This window comes from Quercus lobata, chromosome 4, assembly GCF_001633185.2.
Source record: "Quercus lobata isolate SW786 chromosome 4, ValleyOak3.0 Primary Assembly, whole genome shotgun sequence".
Classification (NCBI taxonomy): Eukaryota; Viridiplantae; Streptophyta; class Magnoliopsida; order Fagales; family Fagaceae; genus Quercus; species Quercus lobata.
In genome coordinates, this window is record NC_044907.1 from 20105075 (window position 1) to 20131906 (window position 26832).

At 37.7% G+C, this 26832-nt stretch overlaps 1 protein-coding gene across 1 annotated transcript; it reads left to right on the plus strand.

Annotated features, from left to right (window-relative positions):
• Positions 1–4532: 4532 nt before the first annotated feature.
• On the plus strand, positions 4533–8994 carry LOC115984288 (probable LRR receptor-like serine/threonine-protein kinase At3g47570). Its single transcript, XM_031107251.1, has 4 exons — positions 4533–5056; positions 6987–7478; positions 7789–8201; positions 8869–8994. Exons 1-4 carry the CDS (start codon positions 4987–4989, stop codon positions 8875–8877), a joined length of 984 nt encoding a protein of 327 aa, XP_030963111.1. The 5' UTR covers positions 4533–4986; the 3' UTR covers positions 8878–8994.
• Positions 8995–26832: the final 17838 nt, after the last annotated feature.

Here is a 26832-nt window from a genome sequence, read left to right on the forward strand (position 1 = left end):
CATTGATAAAACATCTGAACAAGTTCAAACCACCCTAACAAACACATTAGTCAAAGGAAAAAACAATAAACCACAAAAAACCTAACAAAGAACACATTTTCGAGCAATTATCTTATTATAAACTTTTCAAAACCCTAGTTAATTACTAAAGTAGTGCCCCCCCTAACAATCTTGCTTCATCTTACAAAAACTAAAGCTATAATTGTGGTTCTCCTATCACGACAAACATCTCTCTTTGCTCTCGTTTTTGAAAAATATGAATTGCCATGAAATAGAGTTTAGATCCCTTCTCAATGCCATCCAAGGTGTATACGCGTTCCATGACATTACAAATAGAACTACCTAGCTCAACTAAAAAGACTGAGTTCCTTGACTCCACAATATGACACATACAACTAAGTTGTTGTGTCATCTTTATTACTGCTCCACCTTTCTTCCCTTTGCCCTGTGTGGATGATGGCAAAGCTAGATTCTTTCCTTTGTCTTGTGCTGGCTGTATAGGGTTAAGTGGCTATTTAGGTTTAGGAGTCTCAACTTCATTAGAATCATCATCATTATCTGGAGAAGATGAGTCAGTAGACATTTCACTCAACCCATCCTTACTTCTCTCAATATCATTAGGTAGCACATTTGAAGTGGGGGTCCATGCTAATTCTCCAGTGGCTGCAATGTTCTTAAGCATGATGTCTAATAACTCTACATTAGAGGCAGATATCATAGGTTGAAACTCTATAAAATAAAATAAAAAATTTTGTAGAGTTTTTTTTCTCTATCAAGAAAAAAAAAAAGTTTGTAGAGTTTTTGTAACAAATATCTTTTAACTGATTTTTTTAATTTTTTTCATAATATTTGACAAAATAACAGTGATATAATGCTTTGAAGTTGTTTTATTAATTAAATTGATAAAAGACTTCTAGACGTTAGAAATCAATCAAAGTTGTCATAATAAAAGGGTTTTGCATTTTCATATTTTTGATGAATCCTCTTAGGTTCTAAATACTTAGGATCTTATGTATTTAGAACTCTAATGCATATTGTTAGCAAATCATGATCAAACAAGAGGTTTAGTCGTGAGTAGACTTGCTCAAAGTTGGTTCATTTATGTAAAGTTGGAACAAGTTGATGCAGAAATTAATATTGCTTCTTGGCTTGGTTTGATCGATCGAAGCTTAGTCTCGATCAATCGAAAATCGGGTCAGATGCGTTTTTCTGCAAAACTCCAACTCAAACCTAGTTAATTTAAAACATTTAGGGTTTTGTGTTTTTGCCCCAAGTATATAAGGCAAACCCTAGCCACGTATTAGTGTTGCTCATATTACTATTTGTGTAAATATCTTGTGAGATCTATGAGGAACTTTCCTTTACACAAGCATAGGATTTTCAAGAAGGAGATTTCTTTAAGAGCTTGATGATTATTCAGTTGCTGCCATAAGAACTTAAAGAAACACAAGCGGGTGTGCTTGTACTTGTTGGAGAATCCAAGAAAGAAGGAGTCCGTGGTTTCGGAGCTTGCACGTGGTCGTGTCTGTAAGTTTCTACTAGTGGATAGCAATATGATGTTAGTGGTCTAAGTCCTGTTGAACAACTTCGATTCTTTTATAGTGGATTCAGGTTTACCTTGAAGATAGCTAGGTTAAATCCTCCCTAGGTTTTTATCGATTCGGTTCCCTAGGTGATCATATCATTGTGTTATTTATCTTTCCGTTGCTTTGTATGATATGATTGTTTGATTGTGATAACCTAGATTTGGAATTTGAACTAAGTAACAACTTGGCTAATTACCTAGATTAATCCAATTGTGTTTTTTTAAGGGGTCTAAAAACTATCAAATCCAATTTAGTAAATCACAAATAGAGGCTCAGAGCTTAAAGAGGTTATTTATTTATTTTAATATAATAAAGTGGAGAAAACCTAAGTTGTCACTAAATCACAAGCCTCTTAGTTGAACTTAGTTAACGAATCTTTAATGAGTCTTATATGCTTTGGGCAAAAATTTATCACTGTATCATACATCTATATCTTTATAATATCTAGAAGTTGAAGTGTAGAAATGATAATTGTTTGGTCCATTTTTGTTCATTTCAGTCAATTGGATTTATATGGTACATATCATTAGGTGATCATATCATTGTGTTATAGGTGATCATATCATTGTGTTTATAGGTGATCATATCATTGTGTTATTTATCTTTCCGTTGCTTTGTATGATATGATTGTTTGATTGTGATAACCTAGATTTGGAATTTGAACTAAGTAACAACTTGGCTAATTACCTAGATTAATCCAATTGTGTTTTTTTAAGGGGTCTAAAAACTATCAAATCCAATTTAGTAAATCACAAATAGAGGCTCAGAGCTTAAAGAGGTTATTTATTTATTTTAATATAATAAAGTGGAGAAAACCTAAGTTGTCACTAAATCACAAGCCTCTTAGTTGAACTTAGTTAACGAATCTTTAATGAGTCTTATATGCTTTGGGCAAAAATTTATCACTGTATCATACATCTATATCTTTATAATATCTAGAAGTTGAAGTGTAGAAATGATAATTGTTTGGTCCATTTTTGTTCATTTCAGTCAATTGGATTACATATCATTAGGTGATCATATCATTGTGTTATAGGTGATCATATCATTGTGTTTATAGGTGATCATATCATTGTGTTATTTATCTTTCCGTTGCTTTGTATGATATGATTGTTTGATTGTGATAACCTAGATTTGGAATTTGAACTAAGTAACAACTTGGCTAATTACCTAGATTAATCCAATTGTGTTTTTTTAAGGGGTCTAAAAACTATCAAATCCAATTTAGTAAATCACAAATAGAGGCTCAGAGCTTAAAGAGGTTATTTATTTATTTTAATATAATAAAGTGGAGAAAACCTAAGTTGTCACTAAATCACAAGCCTCTTAGTTGAACTTAGTTAACGAATCTTTAATGAGTCTTATATGCTTTGGGCAAAAATTTATCACTGTATCATACATCTATATCTTTATAATATCTAGAAGTTGAAGTGTAGAAATGATAATTGTTTGGTCCATTTTTGTTCATTTCAGTCAATTGGATTTATACGGTACATATCAGTCCATTTCGGTCCACTTAGTTTACTTTAGTCTAATTCGGTCCAATTTGATCCAATTCAAATGGGCTTGAAACCTCAAGCTCAAAAGGGACAGCATGAGCTAATGGACAACCAATTTCTCAAGTCCAGTCTGCCCAGATTATATTCAAAAAAAAAAACACACACACACGCACACATTATAAATTGTATATACAGTTTATCACAAATCTCTTTCTTCCTCTTTCTTTGTGTTTATTTTCAGCACAACTAATTATTCTTGAAGTCCAGCTAATTGGATCAGAAATGGTTGAAGTCATTAATGTTTAAAGATTTGGGTGAAACATTGACATGGTCTAGGTCTTTTGGTGGTCCTCTCTTTTTTCCCTGTTTAGTCATTACCTTTAAACATTTTCCCATTATATTATATATGATTCATAATGTGAACGAAGACCCTTAATGGCCCCATGTATATGTATGACTGAATCCCGAGTATTGACTCCGATCGTAAGTGGTACTTTTATTGATTTGAACTGTTACCTAAAAAAAAAGAAAAAGAAGAAACCATTATATGCATCGATCAAAGGTTCCTAAACTCTACTCCATGAATAATTTTAGATGTTGAAATTTAAAGCGGTCATTTTTAGTCCCTTGATATGGTGGCCAAATCTTTAACATGTCATCACTTTATAGGAACTAAAAGTGATTATTATAATTTATTAGGGAGTAAAGACGATTATTTTAGACTCGTTGGGAACTAAAAAATCTAGGAAGCACGGACACGAACATAGGTACGAGTATAGACACAGATATGACATGGAGACATGCATGAGTAATTTCTGAAAAATTATAACGTGAAACTGGTAATATAACACCAGTATGACACGAGTACAACATAGATACGATATGGGTATAACACTTTAAATGTAGTGTCCGTACTTCCTAGCTAAAAATAATTGTATTAAATTTTAGGGATGAAAAATGCTTATACATGAAAAAACAATGTCTTTTGTTTTTTATTTATTTTTTTTAAAGATGATTGGTAAAACTCAGTCTCCAGAGAGAGAATCAATACTTTTGAGTTTTTCCTTTATGTTTAACATATTTATTACTGTAATTGTTTTATTGTCCGCACGATTTATATCTCTTTTAAAGCTTAAAGAGTGTGTCATGTAAACAGGTCGTAAAATCAGTGTGAAACAAAGACTTTTAGGGTTACAACTTACAAGGACAGGTCTTCTTGGTCATGCCCATAGGTCCTCTGCCTTTTTCCTTACGGTTACTCACTATCACATCCTCTTGTGTAGTATTAGACATTTTTCCAGGGAGAATCTAACCACATCTTTCTCTTGTGTGAATATGAAAATTCAACGGGTCTCTAATATGTCTCACGCGTTATTTCTTTCGCTCTTTTATACACACAAGAGAAAGATGTGTACTTTAGTTTTCTACTTTTACATGCAGACTTTGTTCAAGAAATATGATCAACGGTCTTATCGTACATTACAGGTTCTGACTAACAATGATTCATCAATATTAATAAAATTTAGGAGTGGGTCCGGATATCACTATTTCTTGGACTACTTGTCTTCTTTCACTTACTATAAATTTGCTTCTTTTTCAGCTGCAAAACAACCATACATACACATCCATTTCAAAATTTGATAAACTAACATCTTAGTTAAAGAAAAGCCTTTTCAACCGCATTGCATGGGGCCTTGTTCACACCTGATTTTAGCTCCACCATCATCATCTTTTTCCATGCACACGTTCATCCTTCTCTGCTGCTTTGGCTTTTTTTTCACCTCTGTGCTTGGTAAGAATAATGAGACAGACCAGTTGGCATTGCTCGACTTCAAAGCCAAGATTAGTAAAGATCCTCTCGGGGTCATGAGCTCTTGGAATTATAGCATCCACTTTTGCCAATGGAAAGGTGTTTCCTGTGGTCGCCGACATCAAAGGGTCACTGCGTTGGACCTGCACTCTCAAAAACTGGTAGGCTCTATATCCCCGAATGTTGGAAATTTAAGTTTTTTGTGGAAGCTAAACCTTGAAAACAATAGCTTTTATAATGAAATTCCTCCAGAAATTGGCCGTTTGCACAGACTAGAAGTCTTGCTATTGAACAATAACACAATAGGTGGAACAATTCCTAGCAATTTATCCAGTTGTGCCAAACTCAGAGTGTTTCATGTCGCTGTTAATAATCTGGTTGGAGAAATCCCCACAGAGCTTGGCACCTTGTCAAAGCTCCGAATCTTTGCTATTCATAAAAATGTTTTGACGGGAATTATCCCACCTTCTTTTGGAAACTTATCATCTCTAGAAGGTTTTTGTGCAGCTTATAATAACCTGGGTGGGAGTATCCCTGATTCTTTTGGCCAATTGACCAAACTTAAAATCTTTGCTGTGGGTTCAAATAGGTTGTCTGGTACAATTCCTCCCTTATTCTTCAATATCTCTTCAATAACAAAGATTGATGTAGCAGTTAACCAAATCCAAGGGCATCTTCCATCAGACATAGGTATCACTCTACCAAATTTAGAAACATTTACCATCAGCAACAACCAGTTTATTGGATCTATCCCTATTTCAATATCTAGTGCCTCGAATTTGCATATTCTAAATTTGGCCAATAATAAACTAACTGGAAAAGTTCCTTCCTTAGAGAAGCTAAATAGAGTGAGGTTGTTTTCCATTGCTGAAAACCAGCTTGGAAATGGAGGAGCAAATGACTTGAGTTTTCTCTGTTCTTTGTCAAATGCTACCAACCTAAGAGATTTGGAGATAAATACCAACAACTTTGGGGGGGAGTTGCCTAAATGTATTGGCAACATCTCAACTAGTCTCACCTTTTTCTATTTGAATAATAATAAAATATCTGGAAATATTCCTAGTGTTATAGGGAATCTGATCAACCTGGAGGATATAGAAATGTGGAACAATACATTTTCAGGTAACATCCCCTCTATACTTGGAAACCTTCAGAAATTACAATTTTTGGATTTATCACAAAACAATTTCACTGGGAACATTCCATCCTCTCTTGGAAATTTAACAAATTTGTTGGAGTTGTATTTAGGAGACAATAATCTTCAGGGAAGCATCCCTTCAAGTCTAAGTCAATGCCAAAATTTGATAACTTTTCATCTTCCCCATAACAACCTTAGTGGTAACATATCCTCACAACTTATTGGTCTCTCATTCTCACCAAATATCCTTGACTTGTCTGGCAACCAATTCACTGGTGTCCTTCCTATGGAAATAGGGAATTTACAAAATATAGAATATCTAGATATTTCTGAAAACATGTTGTTTGGTAGAATTCCGGCAAGTCTTGCAAGTTGTGTAAAGCTAGAATTTCTAGCCATGAGAAGAAACTTTTTCCAGGGGGTTGTTCCTTCATCTTGGGAATCATTAAGAGGTCTTCAACATTTAGACCTTTCAAACAATAATTTTTCTGGCATGATTCCAAAATTTTTGGAGAGTTTTGATTTCTTGAAATTATTGAATCTATCGTACAACCATTTTGAGGATGAGGTACCAACAAATGGAGTTTTCAAGAATGCAAGTGCAACTTTGATTAAGGGGAATGGTAAGCTTTGTGGGGGCATACCAAAGTTTCAACTTCCTAACTGCAAAAACAAAAAATCCAAGAAGAAAAAGTTGACTCCTATGTTGAAGTTGATTATCTTTATACTATTTGGGCTTCTTGGCATATCTTTGATTCTATTGTCTCTATTTCTTTGTTCTTTAAGAAAGAAAAGGAAAGAAAATACCTCAAGCGATTCAATAAATTTGTTTTTGGATGTATCTTACCAAAGTCTTCTAAATGCCACCGATGGATTCTCTTCTGCTAATTTAGTTGGTGTGGGCAGTTTTGGATCAGTGTATAAAGGAATTCTTAATCAGTATAGAGATATAGTTGCTATCAAGGTGCTGAACCTTGCACGTCGTGGAGCTTCCAAAAGTTTCAAAGCAGAGTTTGAGTCTCTAAGAAACATCAGACACCAAAATCTTGTAAAGCTACTCACAGCATATTCGGGTATTGATGATCAAGGTCAAAATTTTAAGGCATTGGTATATGAGTTCTTTGGAAATGGTGACCTAGATGAGTGGTTACATCCAACACCAATAACTAATGAGTCTTTTGAGAATCCAAGGAAATTGAGTCTTATTCAAAGACTAAATATCGCCATTGATGTTGCTAGTGCATTGGATTATCTTCATCATCATTGCCAAACACCAATTGTTCACTGTGACCTCAAGCCTAGCAATGTTCTTCTTGATGATAAAATGATTGGACATGTAAGTGACTTTGGCTTGGCAAAATTCCTTCATGCTATCATCCAAGATTCTTCTGCTAACCAATCAAGCTCAATTGGGATCAGAGGAACAATCGGTTATACTCCTCCAGGTAAATATATTTTGCATTTCTTAAATTAAAAAGTTTTCTCTTTTGCTTTTTCCATATTTCTGACAACAGTTCTAACTTCTAAGTATAAAAATATTGTTTTAATAATGATGTGTTGTATCTAGAAGATAGAATGTGTTAAAACATAATTTTCTTGTTTTATTCTTCTTCTAGCTTCTTCTTTTATTTTTTATTTTTATTTTTTTTACATGCCTTGGAAAATCATCCTTTAAAATTTGTAAGATTTTTTCTTTCCCTTCTTTTTGTGGTATGAAAGTATGGAAATTACAATATATGTTATGTGCAATTGCAGAGTATGGTATGGGAAATGAGGTATCAATATATGGTGATGTTTATAGTTATGGCATATTATTGTTAGAGATGTTTACGGGAAAAAGGCCTACTGATAGCATCTTCCTCAACAGCTTAAATCTTCGTGACTTTGTTAAAGCAAGTTTACCAGAACGAATAATTGACATTATAGATCCTAATCTTCCCTGGGAAAGACAAGAGGGAGAAATAAGAATGAATGACACTGGCAATGAGGATCAAAATGGAAGTCTCAAAATTCAAGAATGCTTGATTTTGGTACTCCAAATTGGACTTGCTTGTTCCACAGAAGTTCCAAGAGAAAGGATGGACATCACTGATGCTTTTGTTGAATTGCATTTAATTCGACAAAACCTTTTAGAACCTGTATCCACCGATAAAGACTTCAAGCTACAGGTAATTTTTTCATTTTTAATCTTTGGTAATGTATCTTCCGCAGCACGTGATCTAAGGTTTATTATTATTAATATATACTTTTTAATTCTAGCAAAACCGAAAAGATTGGAGCAACTTGAAATTTGATATTCTCATTCTACTATACATAGCATTCGGAATCAGCCCAATTATTCTTCTATAATACCTAAAATTAAAATGCCTTTTGTCTTTTAAATAACTTGTTCCTAATTTTTTTTAAAAATAAAAATTGCTAACATTGACATGTAAAGGCTACAAAATTAACTAATTTGTTGTAGAAATTTTGAAGTTCGAATTTGTTGTAAAATTATTTTTTGTTTATATATAATTCTAAATATCTTCTAAAAAATGGATTGTCAATTCCATAAATATTGAATGAGATGGGATTTCATAATCCCACACAAATTAGCTTTCTTGCATCATGAATTTTCTCAAAGGTAAAACAAAACTTGATAGTTGATACTTAATTTACCAACTAATTTGTAGGTGATGAGATTCTCAAAAAAAAAAAAAAAATGTAGGTAATGAGTTAAAGAATATCTTTTAAATTCTTGTTATTGTAGAGAAAACCTCACTCCCCACATCATTACGATTTGAATTTTGAAGCTAAGTATTCTAATACATTGAAATTTATCTTCCCTCACCACAGGTGCACTAGACTGAATGTTGAAGCTCATTATTCTAATACTTTGACATCATGTTCGGGTGTATTTGGCGTTTTTAGCACATTTGGAGGTAACTTGGGAAGATATGTTTTTTTTTTTTTTTTTTTTTTTTTTTTTTTTGTTAAAGAATATATTATTTATGGTTTGCTAGGTGTAATGACCCAAGAGGCTCAATTATGTTGTAAATCCTAATTACGGCTAACCATATTTTCTAGTTTTTATATATACCTTGCTTAGGATTCAATGTAAACAACTTTTGAGCATACATTACATCAAGCCAAACAATGTAATTTTCTGTGTTCCTTTAGACTTTCCTTCCTTCTGCTCCTTTCATCAATTTTCTATTCTCTCAATTTAATATTAATAGGTAATTTTCGTTTAACACTTTGTGGCTTGAGAGGAGCCTCGGAAAAATGGAAATTTGTTAAGAATTTGTATTTGGTAGCTTGATTTATACAAGGATGGAGAGAAATTTGATGAACTTTGGCAGTTTTCAAATTTGAGTAAAACACTTTTTGGATTAAGTAGAAATCTTACAAAATGGAATTTAAGTTAAGGTGGGGATTTATTAGAGTTTGAATCAGTCTCCTATTTTGATTTAATTTTGATTTTCTGGGTCTAGCATGATTTGTTTTGTCATTTCCAAAAAAGTAAATGAAAAGTTTTTTTGCCCATCGAAAAATAGGTATTGAGAGTTATAAAAATATACATGGTTTGATGGCTTTCACCTAAATATCAAGTTCTTACCACACGGAAAATGACTTGATTTTGATCCCTAAAGAAAGCATCTCATAAGACCGTCCCGATAATTTTCCGAGTCCCTAATAGCCTAGGTTTAAGAAAAAGAGAAATGTGAACAGGTCTGAAAAGGGTAAAGAAAAAGAAAAAGAAAAAGAGAAAGAAAAAAAAGCCTACATGACCAATTTTTAATTAGTGGACCCCATCTTTAAATGCATCCTGCCGTACCCACTTTACAATTCTTCAAAGCAGAGTCCATATAATTGAATCAGAAATGGTTTTACTATTCTTGAGTGCCGCATTCACAAGGACTGGTCTTCAATCATTGTGGTCCTTTGTCCTCTCTGTGGGTCATTGACACAAAAAGGTTTCCATAATTAATGTGCAAAGACTAGAAATTCTTACGATGATTGGGAGCTAGGATTGGCTATGGAAACGAGTCTCCTTTTAAAATGATCGTTTTTAGCCTCTTAAATAACGTGTTCAGACACATCATCACTCCATAGAGCTAAAAGCTATCATTTTAAATTTGTTAGGTACTAAAATGGATCATTTGAAGTTTTTTATAGACTAAGGAATCAATCAATCGAGCTTAGTAAGAGCCAAATATGATCACTTTAAATTTTAAGGATTAAAATTGCTCATAGGCTAATGTGTAGAGACCGACAAAATATTTTGTATAAAAAATGATGAATGCTAAAACTCATCCTACAGGGATAGAATGAGTAGTTTTGAGTTTTACCCTGAAGTTTAACATGTGTTTATTAACGGTGTAAATGTTATTTTTGTTGTTATTTATTGTTACTAAGTGTATTACTAATATTGTTTAACAAAATATCCAAGCATGATAGCAAAGATGTAAGAGTTTATCCATATTACCCAAAAAAAAAAATTGTAAAAGTTTTCTGCAACTACACACGTGTCCAGAATTTCCGCCTAGAAAGAGCTTTTCCAGTAAATCTGTGTGTGAAACAAAGACTTGGGAGTAATAGGATAGGTCTTGTTGGTCATGCCATAAGTCCTGTAGCTTCTTAAATTGGTTCTTTCTAATTTCTAGGTCCCTCACTAAAATATCACACGCTTTTGTAGCATTAGAGATGTTTTCCAAGGAGAATCTTGACCATTCCTGATAATATGCTAACAAGTAACAAGTAACATCTTCTTTTTGTTTTCTTTTTCTTTTTTAGTTGTGAAAGAAAATTCCACAGGTCTCTAATGCCCACATGTTTTTATTTTGGTTGTGAATGCAACTTCCACTGGTCTTTAATGCTCCACATTTTTTTTGGTTAAAAACAATTTAGACCCTCAACATTTTGATGAGTTGTTAGTTTGGTTCCTAAGGTTTTAATTTTATCAATCCACTCCTTCCGTTTATCCACTAGCCTCTGTTCATTAGTACATAAAATGATAATGCTATTTTTTATAACTTTTTTTAAACAACGGGTGTAATAAATTTTAATAACAGTTGATATACATGTATTTTAGTATATGGACGTGATGAGGTTCTGCGAGTCATCACATAACATAAGGAACTTTTTTTTTTTTTAAGAATCTCATACCATAAGTTAGAATATCTAAATGAAGCACATATAGATAGTTTAAATGAGATCGTACCTTATATAATAACAAAGAGTGGAATGAGCTTACAATAAGAAAGGTTGATTTAAAACCTTCATGGAAGGAGATTATTTAGTATGGAATCAATTTTACCATTTGGTAAAAATATCAAAATACCCACTATTTGAAAAGTGGTCCGATACATAGGAATGACCATATATAACTAGCTAATTTGTAAAATACTTGGAGAGTTGGAGGAAATGTTTATCTATTAATGCATATCAAAAGCATACAAACATTTGATGAACAAAAATAGTTTTGTACGTAAACAATACTAAAGAATAATTTTAGAATATTCTTTACTTTTTTTGTTTAGGAGTTTTAATGGAGGGAATGGAAAACCTATTCCTTCGTTTGAGAGTTCAAATGGGAGGGAATGGAATGGGTAGGAGAGAACACTCATTTCTCTCTATTCCCTTAAAACCTCAAATTTTCGTTTCCCCCAAAATTGGGAGGAATCTGAGGAAATGAAATTAGATTTAATGATTTTTTTACTAAAACTCCCAAAATACCCCTATATATTCAACCCTTTATTTTACAACAGGCCTATTCCTTTGTTTAAGAGTTCAAATGGGAGGGAATGGAATGGGTAGGAGAGAACACTCATTTCTCTCTATTCCCTTAAAACCTCAAATTTTCGTTTCCCCCAAAATTGGGAGGAATCTGAGGAAATGAAATTAGATTTAATGATTTTTTTACTAAAACTCCCAAAATACCCCTATATATTCAACCCTTTATTTTACAACAGGCCTATTCCTTTGTTTGAGAGTTCAAATGGGAGGGAATGGAATGGGTAGGAGAGAACACTCATTTCTCTCTATTCCCTTAAAACCTCAAATTTTCGTTTCCCCCAAAATTGGGAGGAATGTGAGGGAATTAAATTATATTTAATGATTTTTTTACTAAAACTCCCAAAATACCCCTATATATTCAACCCTTTATTTTACAACAGGGGTCTAATAGTAATATAGTCATAAAATGATTTCATTCCATTCCCTCCATGTTGCTCCTAAACAAGATTACTTGCATTCCATTCATTTTCATTCCTTTCTATTCCTTTATTTTAAAACATCCAATCAAGGTTACTTAATTCTATTCTATTCCATTCCATTCTATTCCATTCCATTATTTTCCATTCCTTTCCCTTACTTAAATACATTTCATTCCCTTATGATTAATGGAACTGACGAAATCAACTACAGAAGAACTCAATAAGACAGACGAGACCATTCTCGGAGATGAGCCTAAACAGGTGCCCACGTCACCGACAATGGTAGCAGGATCATTCAATACCGCCAATAATGCCCCGGACGGTTACAAAAACAACTGTACAGACCGTTGAGAGCATATTAAAGCCCCATTACTAAGTAGGAGGTGTTACCAAGAAAGACATTAACATCACAATATCAACCACAACGGCTATAATCCAAGGCAACATATATAAAACCCTCACATTGCCAACACAAGGTACATAGACACTTTGAGAGACACTTACTGTTATTCTGCTATTCTGTTTTATTTTACAAAGAACTTCCTTGTTCTGCTTTTGGCATCGGAGACATTGTGGCAGGCACCACACCAGTGATCACCTTGAAGGAGCTGTCTTTTCATTTATGTAATCATCCAGACGAGAGCTTGGACCCATCTGGACACGTTCAACTCAATTGACAAAGTCATGGTTCATCAGTTTGGCGCCATCTGTGGGAACAACATTTTCGTACTCAGGGTCAAAAGTGTAGTTGCCAATTAACTTCCACATTCAAATGGAATCCAACCAAGATTCTGTAGCTCTAGCTCAGCAAGTTTAGGCTCTTACAGCCATTGTCGAGGAGCTCACTAGACTGGATCAAGAGATGAAGCTATGGCTTCAGCAAGAGGACAACCGGTCTAGAGCCAATCAAGAGGACGAAGGAGATAGCCTCAAAAGGAGTGACCATCGAGGGCCGACTACCCCGGATGAACCCCACTTAGACCCTTTTCAGGAGATGAGAAAAGAGATGGACGAGCTGAGGAAGGCCATTCAAAGGCAGACGGATCGAAGTTTGGACAGGATGGTTAAGACAAAAGATTCGTCATTCACCATGATAGTCTTGGAGTGCCCTGTACTGTCTAAATTCCAATTACCTCAACTTGAGCCATTTGTTGGCCTTAAGGACCTTCTGGACCACTTCAACACTTTCAAGATGACTCTGGGCTTCCAACAACCTCCTAACGAGATACTGTGTCGTTCCTTCCCCACAACTCTCAAGGGAGCTACAAGGAAGTGGTTCATGAAGTTACCAAAATCGTCTATCGACAGTTTTGAGCAATTAAGCAATGCCTTTTTGTGCCACTTCGTCGAAGGACAATGCCCGAAGAGACCAACTGATCATTTACTCACTATCAGACAAGGGGAAAAAGAAACCCTGAGGTTGTACATGAAACGATTTACCCGGAAGACTCTGGAGATAGATGAAGCTGACGACATGGTACAGCTAACAACCTTTAAAGCAAGGTTGAAGTCTAGAGATTTTGTGGTTTCACTCATGAAGAATCCGCCTAAGACAATGGTGGAGATGCTCTTGAAGGCACAGAAGTGTATGAACGCCAAGGATGCTTTAGCCACCATAAAGGATGTAGAAAAGCCGAAAGATAAGGGAATAATGGAGGACGATCGCAGAGGACAAAAAAGGGAGCGTCCAGACCAACAGATCAATGACGAGGGTAAAAGGAGAGACGAGAAAACTCACAAAACGGTAAAATTCACTCCTCTAGTTATGCCTATTGATAAAATTTTGGCACAGATTAAGGATGAACACACCTCAAGTGGCTAAGGCCGTTGCATTCATCCCCCAATGTTTGTGACAAAACAAGTACTGCCAGTTCCACAAAGATCATGGCCATTACACAAAGGATTGTCGGGACCTAAAAGAACAGATAGAGGAGTTGGTACGAAAAGGAAAATTACAGAAGTATGTGAAGAAGGGGGAGCCCAGCAAGTTCAGAGACGGCAATGAAAGCTAGCACGAGTCCTCGTCCAGGGATGAGGATTACCCGTTCCAGCCCCCACAAAATGTGATTGGGGAAATAACGACGATCGCAAAAGGGCCATTCACAGGAAGGTCATTTAGATCCCTCAAGAAAGCATGCTAGAGGCAGGTGAACAGCGTCCACATGGTACCCCCATTCAAGCAGAGACGAACAAACCAAGATATGTCTTTCAACAAGGAAGATGCAAGGGGGGTGAAGCAGCCTCATAATGACCCCTTGGTCATAACACTCACGATTGAAGGATTCAATACTAAGAGGATCCTTGTGGACAATGGCAGCTTCGTAGACATCATCTACCTACCTGCTTTTTAGTAGCTGAAGCTAGATCTTAGAAGACTACGCCCATTTGATTCCCCCCTCATCAGCTTCAATGGAGATAGGGTATACCCCAGGGGCATAGTGACATTAACGGTGACAATGGGGACATATCCAAAGTAGTTGAACTGTCAATTAGACTTCTTGGTGGTGGACTGCCCCTCATTATAAAGTGTAATCATTGAGAGGCCCATTCTCAACAAATGGAAATCAGCCACGTCTATCTATTGCCTGAAGGTGAAGTTTCCAACAGAGAATGGTGTAGGCGAGATAAGAGGAGATCAAGTCTTGGCTAGAGAATGTTACCAGGCCGTATTAGTTGCGAAGGAGAACCATACATGGATGATCGAGGAAAAGGAAGAAGATAAAGTAAAAGCCCTAGAAGAAGTGGAGCTGGTAGAAGGAAAGACAACCAAGGCAACAAGGATAAGGACGACATTGAGTCTCGAGATGAGGTCAATGCTCGTTCAGTTCCTTAAGGAACTCCTTGATGTCTTCGTATGGAGCCACAAGGACATGCTTGGCATATCGTCGAAAGTTATCGAGCATAAGTTAAACGTGAATCTCAAAAAGAAGCTCGTCTAGCAGAAATGATGGGTCTTCGCCCCAAAACGGAACCAGGCCATTACAGACAAAGTTAACAAATTACTGACAGCAGGCTTCATACGTGAAGTGTATTATCCAGAATGGCTCGCGAATGTCATTTTAGTGAAGAAGGCAAACGGGAAATGGAGAATGTGTATGGACTTCACGGACCTGAACAAAGCTTGCCTAAAAGACAGTTTCCCTGTACCGAGGATAGATCAGCTAGTAGACTCTACAGCCAGGCATAAACTACTGACGTTTATGGACACTTTCTCGGGGTACAACTAAATAAAGGTGGCTGAAGAAGACCAGGAGAAAACTGCTTTCATCACAAATCAAGGGCTCTATTACTATAAGGTAATGCCCTTTAGATTAAAAAATGCAAGGGCAACCTACCAGAGCCTGGTGAATAAAATGTTCAACGAACAAATTGGGAGGAACATGGAAGTATATATGGATGACATGCTCATCAAGAGCAAGGAAGAAATGACACATCTGGATGATCTAAAGGAGACATTCGCCACGCTCAAAAAATACCAAATGAAGCTGAACCCCAGTAAGTGTGCTTTTGTTGTAACCTCGGGAAAGTTTTTGGGATTCATGTTGTCCTAGAGAGGAATAGAAGCGAACCCGAAGAAGGTGCAAGCCATCCTCGACATGACGTCACCCAAGACCATCAAAGAAGTCCAGAAGCTTACAAGGAGGACCGCGACACTTAATAGGTTCATCTTTAAAGTGACGGACAAATGCTTGCCCTTCTTTAAAATGTTGAAACAGGTTTTTGCCTGGACTGATGAATGCGAGGCAGTGTTTCAGGAACTCAAATGTTATCTGAGCAATCCACCCCTCTTGAGTTCGTTTAAGCAAAGAAAAGACTTATATCTGTATCTGGCAGTATTAGCTACAGTCGTGAGTGTAGCCCTAATCTGAGAAGAAGACAAGAAGCAGCTCCCAATCTACTACGATAGTCAGGCTTTCCAAGGTACTGAGGCCAAGTACCTAAGGATTGAAAAGATCGCATTCGCATTAATAGTAGTCTCGCGCAAATTGCGACCATACTTTCAGGCAAACCCCATCCTGGTAATGACGGATCAGCCTATCAAAAAGTCCATGAACAAACCCGAGACAATAGGGAGAATGGTCCAATGGGTAATTGAACTCACCCAGTTCGACATCAAGTACCACCCTAGAATAGCCATCAAGGCACAAGCTCTGGTGGACTTCATTGCCGACCCTCCTAGAAGAGGACAACCCCACCAATGAGATAGAATGGTGGACGATCCAGACTGACGGTTCGTCAGCTCAAAAGAGAGGGGGAGTAGGGATCAACATAGTCACCCCCGACGGAGAAATGCTCAGGTACAGAGTTCAACTGAAGTTCCCAGCCACTAATAACGAGGTCGAATACGAAGGAATACTGATGGGGCTGAGACTTAGGAAGGCACTCGGGGCTAAGAACCTACTCATCCAGAGAGATTCGAAATTAGTAATAGGGCAGATCAAAGAAGAGTATGAAGCAAAGGAGGAAAGAATGCAGAAATACCTCAAGCTAACGAAACATCTAGCCCAGGAGTTTGATAAATTGGAATTTGTGCATATCCCAACAGGCCAGAACATGGCAGCGGATGAGATCCCAAAAATAGCCTCGTTAGAGGAAGGGTCAACGAGCATGGAGTTAGACATGGAGGTCCAAAAGCGCCTCAGCATCGAAGAAGTCCTAACATTTACAATCCAGAGCACAAATAGCTGGATGACACCAATCGTATCTTTCCTCCAAGACGGGCGCTTCCCTCAGGACGCCAAGGAGGCCAAGAAGATCAAAAAGAGGGCAACCAAATTTACGATCCTAAATGACACCTTATATAAGAGAGGCTTTTCCATGCCTTACTTGGAGTGTGTCAACGAAGAGGAAGCCAAGTATATCCTGGAAGAAATCCACAAAGGAGTTTGCAGGGACCATGTTGGCCCTAGATCCCTGGTAAGCAAGGTCATTCGAATAGGTTAGTTCTGGCCTACTATGCAGGTGGATGCAGTAGAGCTCGTCAAGAAGTGTGACAAATGCCAAAGGTTCAGGAATGTCCAGCGACTTCCAGTAGAGAGACTGATGACGATAGCATCCCCGTGGCCATTTGCACAATAGGGAATCAACATCGTCGGCCCACCACCCCAAGGTAAAGGTCAGATAAAATTCCTACTAGTTGCTATTGATTACTTCATAAAGTGGGTCGAAGTAGAGCACTAGCAACCATCACTGAAGCAAGAATCTGGAGTTTCATGTGGAAGAATATAATTTGGAGGTTCGGGATTCCAAGGACGATCATATTAGATAATGGTGACAGTTCGGCAGCCAAGGCTTTAGAGACTTCTATTTAGGCCTGGGCATCAAGAACCAGTTCTCATCCCTAGGGCATCCATAGGCGAATGGACAAATGAAAGTGATGAATCGGGCACTGCTCAAGATTATCAAGGCTAAGCTGGACGACGTGAAGGGTGCCTAGCCAGAAGAATCGCCCAACGTCTTGTGGGCCTACAGGACTATGGCAAGAACCCTAGTTGGAGAAACCCCCTTCAAACTCACCTATGCACTGAAGTAGTAATCCCAGTCGAGGTAGGAGTAGCCAGCATCAGGTGAGAGGTATTGCACGAAGAAGACAACGATGATCAGCTACAAATCAACTCGGATTGTCTAGATGAAGTAAGAGACAAAGCTTCCAGCAAAATGACGAAGTATCAGCAGAAGATGGCCGAATACTACAGTAAGAGGGTAAAGCTCAAACGACTTGACATAAGCGACCTCGTCCTGCGCAAGGTCACCACAGTGACTAAAGACTCTGCCCCAGGAAAGCTTGGCCCTACATGGGAAGGACCATGCTGAGTCATCCACTACTCCAGGCAAGGCAGTTATTACTTGGAAACCCTAGACAGATAGAGGCTCCCGCGGCCATGGAACATTGAGCACTTGAAGAAGTACCACCAACAAATGTAACAAATAAATGTATTCATTCCTGAAATTAATAAAAGAATTATTCAACTAATGTCTTTGTGTAAGTAGGTCTAGTCAGCTATAAGTTCAAAGAATGGCAAGATCCCTAAAAGGGTGTAAGTCACAAAAACCAAAGATGGCCAAGTAACAAGATTCCGCCTAGACAGATATAAGTTACTGATGAAGCCAAAAAGAATGACAAGATCCCTAAAAGGGTGTAAGTCACAAAAACCAAAGATGGCCAAGTAACAAGATTTCGCCCAGACGAATGTAAGTTACTGATGAGGACAAAAGCGAGACAAGATCCCTAAAAAAGGTGTTAGTCCCAGAACAAAGCTCAGGCTGAATCTGAGCTCCCAACTAGTTCACCAAAACCCTCGACAAGATCCCTTGAAGAGGTGCGAGTTGCAGGAAATCAACTAAGTAACAGAACCCGCGCAGACGAGATCGTTCACGGAGAAAAAGGAAAGTTACAACCAAAAATTTTACTAAGTACAAAGCGCGGACGGATGTAAGATACCACAAGCATATCACGAGCCAATAAGTGTGCAATCACAAATGCAAGTAAGCACGCAGTTATAAATTTAATTAAAGCCCAAAAACAACGGGCAATTACCATTATTTTTATATCTAAAAGCCCATAAACACTAGGCAAAAATACTGTTCTTAAGACAGATTAGAAGGAAATTTTTCTGAAATTAGATTTACAAAAAGCCCAAAACATAATGGCACCTAAAAAAAAAAAAAAAGAGAAGAAAATCTTTCACAAGTAGTAAACTCAAGCATCAACGACAGCATCGTCACCAGCAGGGGCATCGTCAACAGGAGCCTTCTCAAGGGCATTACCCTCCAGAGCCAAGGACTGCGCAGCCTCGTCAATCACCATCTCCTGGTCCACCTCTTTGAGATCCAGGTTTTGTAAGTTGACTCTAGTGGGATGCTTGATGAGGGACCTCCTCAGAAGCTTAAAACCTTTAAAGTACCAACTAAAAAGCACTGTGTTGTACTCGTCAGTCTACTGGAAAGCTTCGACGGACCTAGTAGTAATAGTTTTGAGCTTCTCCTTGACAGCCAGAAGTTGGTCGTTCTTCTCCAAGGTTAGCTGACGCTCAGCTCTGAGATTGTCACTCAAGGTCCTGGCGTTTTCCTTTAAGGTATTGGCCTTGTCCACGGAGTCGATGAGCTTCTGCTTCAGCGTAGAATTCTCCTTCTCCAAAGCCTCCATCCTAGATGTTAGAGATGCCACCTTGACCTCCTAAGTGAGGTACTCAGAAGCAATATGAAGACTCTCCCCCAACACTTGAAAAGAAAATTGAAGCCGTCAGTACAATGAGAAAGAAAAAGAAAGAGAGTAAAAGAGGCACGGGCATTTTACCTGAACGAGCTTGCGGACATGCTGATTTGCAACCGCGTTGAATGGCACACCAGAAAAAACCTTCAGGTCCTCAGCAGTCACAACCCCGTGTGCCCTTTCCACCACCAGTCCCTCGTCGTCCCAGATGGTAGATGAGCGAAAATTGGCCTTTTCCTTCTCCTTGACCGATAAGCACGACCGTTTTGAAGAAGGAGTAGGGATCTATTCAACCGAAATGGCTGGAGAGGCTATCCTCACAGTCTCAACACCGAAGACGCTGGGAGTGGCAAAGGCAACTAGAGTAACGGATGGACCTTTCCCCGTGACACACACTTCCTTCTTTCTAATGCTGGCCAGTGGCTTGTCCTTCTTGGACCTCATCTTTGCATGCATATCCTTGTTGAACTTGGTCGTCATTTCTACAAGAAGAAAACACTTGTTAAAAAAAAAAAAAAAAATCCAAGTGTATACAAGAGAATCAATACTAACGAGCTCAATACTTACTCTTTTTTTCTTCAATGTCGATGCCGCGCAGGATGTAAGGAGACTGGTCAGGACCAAGGTTATAAAAGGCAAGGGTCCGTGGATCTACCAGATCGTCCCAACTTTCAATCGTCAGGGCGTATTCTATCGCCTTCTCATTATGCTCCTTATGCCTGCTTTTGAGCTTAAGCCGTCTCTTAACAGCGCAAAACAAGAAGCAAAGGAGTCAGTGATGATAACGACAAATACAACAAAACTAAAAATAACGGGAAGAAATACTGACGCACCTAAGTTCGAGGTTCCCCACCGACGAAGCAACCTTAGGATATCACCCCAATCCTCGCTGAAGGCAATCTCAAAATCATCCTTGGACACAAAGAAAAATCTTGATTTCCAATACCTGAAGGACGAAGGTAAACCCTTGGCAATCCATGTTCTCCTCTCCCAGGGTACTAACTTATAGTATCCATACTCTTTAAACTCTTTCAAACGATATAGATAGATGAGTTCACCTACCTTAATCATATCCCCATTAGCGGCCAACCATATTTCCATACAGTTGACCACTATCCTTCATGAATTGGGCATAAGTTGCCTGGGAGCAATACTAAAATGATCTAAAAGCTCTATCATGAACGGGTGGACGAGGAGCCTAAGTCCACAAGTGAAGGCAGCCTCATAGAAGCATACCTATCCTCGTCATTGGGCCGACGAATACGAACCCACTTCGAAAATTGAAACCTATCTCTAAATCTACCCACAGTGTCAGCATCCAGCCCACACACCTCCTGAGGGCGTGAAAAGCCCTAACCTTCTGAGGGGTAGAAACGGCAGTATCTCCCTCCACCGAGTCACCGCTAGATAATAACCCAGTCTCGAGTTTATTGGATCTAACCTCAAACATCGTCCCCTGCTCTCTCACCAAACCCTTAAACCAATCAATTGATTGACGAAGCAAAGGTAACAACTTAGCCAATGCAACGCCTAAACTATTATCCTTAGAAACAAAGTCCTTAAGGTTTGGGAAAATGCCTAAAGACCCCCCTAAATGCGTGAAAAGGAAAGAAACTAAAGGGCAAGCTATCCTATCCTCAGAGCTACTAACCATGGACACCCAGGAAAAATGCAGAAGAAAGAGGAAAATACTAAAATCCCAGAAGCCAGAAAAAAAAAAAAAAAAAAAAAAAAAAAAAAAAAAAAAAAAAAAAAAAAAAAAAAAAAAAAAAAAAAAAAAACAACCACAGCAAAGGAAAGAGAAACAAAAAATCAGGAACTTATAACAGATTATGAAGAAAAAGGAAATAGAGGAAGAGGAAAAGAGAAACATGCCTTGAAAAGGTGCAGCTCAATCAGAGAAAAATTCAAAGGATGTCACCGGAACAGGGTCGAAACAGTCGCAGGAGTAAATGGAAAAAAAGAAACTTAGAGCAATGATTAAAGAAATTGGAAAAAGTGAAGGGAGAAACGAAAGGAAAAGAAAGTTTAAAAACTAAGGCCCAAAAAATTAAAAAACAGTGGGAAACCCAAGGGTCATGCAAATAACTCCACCGATCAGCATGCGCCACGTGGCCACGACACGTGTGGCACCGCCACCACACATTTAATACGGTGTGAAATCCCAAAAGTTGCTTACAGTCCAAAAACCTTTCATCTTCTATGGTCGTCATGACATGTCACAACGACCACAGAATCCGAGGACAACTGATGGGACTGACAAAATCAACTACTGACGAGCTTAATTAGACAAACGAGACCATTCTCGAAGACGAGCCTAAACAGGTGCCCTCGTCACCGACGAGGGTAGCGGGATCATTCAATGCCTTCAATAATGCCCTGAACGGTTACAAAAACAACTATACAGATCGTTGGGAGCATATTAAAGCCCTATTACTAAGTAGGAGGCGTTACCAAGAAAGGCATTGACATCACAATATCAACCACAATGGCTATAATCCAAGGCAACATATATAAAGCCCTCACATTACCAACACAAGGTACATAGACACTCTAAGAGACACTTATTGTTATTCTACTATTCTGTTTTATTGTACAAAGAACTTCCCTGTTCTGACTTTGGCATCGGAGAAGTTGTGGCAGGCACCACATCGGTGACCACCTTGAAGGAGCTGTCTTTTCATTTATGTAATCATCCAGATGAGAGCTTAAATCCATCTGGACACGTTCAACTCAACTGACGAAGTCACGCTTCGTCAATGATTATTCCATTCCATTCCCTTATGAACTCCCAAACGAAGCCTAATATTCACACAAAAAAAATAATAATAAAAATAATAAAAATTAGTAATAATAACACCCTACTAAAGTAGCCATTAGTAATTGATTAATATTAGCAAAGAAATAACAAAATAAGAGTTCATGGTAAAGCACTTCTTAGAGAAGGCCAAATATGTTCTATTCTAGCCTCAAAACCTTCAAAAGAAGCAATTCAGGAATTCAAGGCAGCTTCAAATGACTGGTACCTAATTGCATTTGCTGCTAACAATGAAACCAGGATAATTCAGAGCAGGAAGTTGAATCACTTTGATCTCGATTTCAGCATCAATCTTTTGTAAAGACAACTCCGCAATTCTTCTTTTTGTCCCTTTAAGCTTTTACAGATTCTTCTTCAGTTTTGGCTATTTTTGTCCCAGATAATGTAACTGTGATGAAGCATAATAATTCTTTCTCTAAATTATTGAGCTGAGATAAATCATTTCAATGTATAAGAATTAAAAAGATATTCATCACTTGGTGTTAGGAGATTCATTACCATATCATTACTAATATTGTGTGACAAAAAATTTACCTATAAGTAGATGTTTTTCTTGGCGTATTCTAGTTCCAAGGAGCTTTCTTTATTTGAATGTAGTTCATTTACAACATCATGCATGTTCATCCTTTCTCTTGCAAACTCCCTAGAACAAGAATCTCCAATTCCAAATATGAAAATAAAGCATTCTTGAATTTTGGGACTTCTAATTTGATTTTGATTGTGAGAATCATTCATCCATGTCATCTCATCTACTCTTTCCCAAAGAAGATTAGGATCTAAAATGTCAGGCAAAGCTGTTTTAACAAAATTATGAAGGTTCAATCCATCTTTGAACATGTCATCAGTGGGCCTTTTTCTTGTAAACATCTCTAACAATAGTATGCCATAACTATAGACATCGCCAAGCATAGACATCTCATTTCCCATGCCATACTCTATAATTGCACATAATTTTATTGTAATATGGTTATTTCTAATTTTGTACAAATAAAAAGGGAAATATAATTAATCTTACAAACTTTAAAATGATCTTTTGGTGACATGCAATAGGAAAGAGAGATGCTACGTCCACAACATTTTTACAACATTTTCACAACAAATCATAGGTAGTTAGTTGTTATAGGTTCAAATTTGAACCTAATACTAAGATTTCTTTTTTGCCCCAACAATAATAACCAGTAACAACCTGTCACTTAAGATTTGTTGTAAAAATGTTGTGAAAATATTGTTGATATATCATTTCTCATAGGAAAATAATTATTATGAGAAGTGGAAAAATTGTTTAGGATGTGCTCTACTTTGTACAATATTTGATCCATTCATGCTTGAGACTACGTTAAGAAATATTAAGAAACAATGAAAGTATTCACCTGGTGAAGCATAACCCATCGTTCCTCTGAATACGATGGAGCTTGATTGATTAGTGAAGACACTAAATCATGCATGGAGAACGGAAAATAGTTTTGAGATTTGTGACGTTGATGATAACAAAGCAATCATTCTATTCGAAGAGGAGGTGGACCTTAAACATGTTTTGATGAATAGCCCTTGGGCTTTTGATAAATACCTTCTCGCACTACACAAGTTGGGAGAGGATGAACACATTCAGGGCATTCGTTTTGCCGAAGTTAGTTTTTGGGTCCAGATTCATGACTTACCGGCAAGGCGAATGACAAAGGAAGCGGGTGAGAATAGGAAGTACATTAGGAGAAGTTGAACAAGTTAATGTACCAAATACGGGAATTCTATTAGGGAAGTGTATTAGAGTTCGCCCTTATGTCGCAGGAGATTCGTGAAATTTGGGGATCAAACTCATGTTGGGTATCGTTTCGCTATGAACGACTACCGATTTTCTGCTATTGGTGTGGTAAATTGAATCAAGATGAAAAAGATTTTCGAATTTGGATTCGCAGTAACGGATCACTTCAACAAGAGGACCAACAATATGGGGCATGGCTTGGAGCAAATTCAGATAGATTACAGAAACCACAATTTGTAAAAGTCCATGTAATGACTCCAGGGGAAGATGACAATACTAAGGAGAAATGGATAGTACACAGCAGTTCAACGGACAAAGGACAAAGAAAGGAGGAAAGCCCTATAATGGCAGTGGTGGAGATGGATCACATAGAGGCCGACGGTGGGATGGATGAAGTGGAGGAGAGAGCCAATGTAGTTACAGAAAATCTGGGGAGGTTAATACCGAAAATTAAGGAGGCGAGATTCATGGAAGTTTTGAATAAAATTGACACTGCAATAGGAATGGAAGCGGGTCAAACGGCAAATATCTCGGTAACTTTAACTGATGACATATCTACATGGATAATTGAGGACAAAGGACGTAATCTTCATGTAGGAGACAAGTTTGGAAAGGAAAACAATGATGGCAAGATTGGGCTAATCGGCCCACATTTGAAGTCAGACTTACTGAATATTAAAAAAGAGTTACCACAGGAGGACAGCAAATGGGCTAAGCCAGGAAAGGGGAGTTTCCAATTAGGCCCAACAGTGAACAAAACACAAAAGAAAAGTACCCTGTCTAGAAAGCCCAAGACAACAAAAGGCACCGACACTAGAAATATCCCACACAACAGCGTAAGCTAGATATCAAAAGGGAAAGGAGATAAGGGGATTTCCTTGGTGAAAAAGAGAATGGGGTTTTGGCACAACAAACTGTGGGGAGAAATACATGGAAGAGAACTACTTGGATCTCAAATGGCTCCATGGTCGTGGAGAAAGGCTTGGCGGTGGAAGTTTTAAAAAGGAAACCTGCAATTCCCTTAGGGGAAATCAATCCAAATGGAGTGCAAGACAAGCGCTTGAAACTAACAACGAAGGAGGTAAGTCGGGATAAGATTAAACAAATAATAGGATCGGCAGAGATTGCTCAGCAGCCCCATTGAGTCCAATGAGTATTATAAGTTGGAATTGCCGAGGGCTTGGGACCCCTTGGGCAGTTCAAGCCCTTAAAAAGGCTTTATGTAAAGAAGATCCCAGCTTGGTTTTCCTTATGGAAACCAAATTAATTGGCTCTGAGATGAAGAAATTGCAAGAGGAGGTGGGTTTATTGCAGGGTTTGTTTGTGCCTAGTGTGTGGCGTAAAGGAGGATTAGCTTTACTGTGAAAGTTTGATATCCAGGTAGAACTTAGAAGTTTAAATCAGTGGTTTATTGATGTTTTTGTGAATTCTGGTGGGGAGATTGGTAAGTGGAGACTAACGGGTTTCTATGGAAACCCAGAGACACACTAAAGGGATGACTCATGGGCTTTGCTAGAGAGGTTGGGGAAACAAGATGACTCACCATGGGTATGTATTGGAGATTTCAATGAAGTGTTGAGCATAAATGAGAAAGAAGGAGGTACTGATAGACCAAGTAGACAGATAGAGAAATTCCGATGTTGCTTGGAAAGTACTGGCTTAAGGGACATAGGTTACATTGGCTCTTGGTTTACATGGGCTGTTCAAAGAAGGGACTATGGTTGTATTAGAGAAAGGATTGGTAGAGCATTGATAAATTTTGACTAGAAGACAAAATTCCTATAGGCAAGACTTTACCATCTTTCAAACTCAGCCTCTGACCTTTGTATTCTACTGCTTCGGTTGGACTTAACAAAAAGAAATATATAGAAAAGTAAGAGAATTTTTCGCTTTGAATCTATGCGGCTCAAGAATGATCAATGTGAAGAGGTGGTAAAGATAGCATGGGAGACTGGATGGCAACTAGGGGGTGAGAACAAACTAGAGAGCTGTTTAGAGAATTGTCGAATAGTGTTAAGTAACTGGAATGCCAGTAATTTTGGCCATGTTGGAAAGAACATAGATCAAATGCAAAGGAAGTTGCAAATCCTAGAAACTCAAGCACGGGGTCTCTTTAATCAGCATTATATTATGGAAGCAAGGAAAGAGTTAAACAAATTGTATGCTATGGAGGAAGATATGTGGAAGTAGAGATCACGAAATGGCTGGCTTAAAGCAGGGGACAAGAACACTAGATTCTTCCATGAGAATGCATCTACTAGAAGACAGAAAAATAATATTGTGGGCCTAGTGGATGATGCTAATAAATGGCAGGAAGACCCAGAGGCAATTGAAAGCATTGCAATACAATATTATCAAAAATTGTTCAGCACTTCACAAGCATAGGTCCATGAAGAATTATTGGAGGTAATTGTAGCACGAGTCTTAGATCCAATGAATGCTCTACTTACCAAGGAGTTCCAAGCAGAAGAAGTCAGAAAAGCACTCAAACAGATGCATCCTTTAAAAGCACCAAGCCCAGATGGTAAGAATCCTTTGTTTTATCAACATTTTTGGCCTACTATTGGGGATTGTGTTACAAAATGTGTTTTGGACTTTTTAAATTTGGGTGTCATATAGCCAAAATTTAACGAAACTCATATTATACTCATCCCTAAAGTAAAAAGCCCAAAAAGAATTACTGAGTACCGTCCTATCAACTTGTGTAATGTCATCTCTAGAATAGTGTTAAAAGTATTGGCTAATAAACTCAAAATGGTACAGCCAAACCTTATCAATGAAAACCAAAGTGCATTTATGTCAAATAGGCATA

Coding starts and splice junctions, on each gene's coding strand:
- LOC115984288 (XM_031107251.1), top strand. CDS start 4,987: ATGGAAAGGTGTTTCCTGTGGTCGCCGACATCAAAGGGTCACTGCGTT. Junction 5,057..6,986: donor ACCTGCACTCTCAAAAACTG/GTAGGCTCTATA, acceptor ATAGAGATATAG/TTGCTATCAAGGTGCTGAAC. Junction 7,479..7,788: donor AATCGGTTATACTCCTCCAG/GTAAATATATTT, acceptor GTGCAATTGCAG/AGTATGGTATGGGAAATGAG.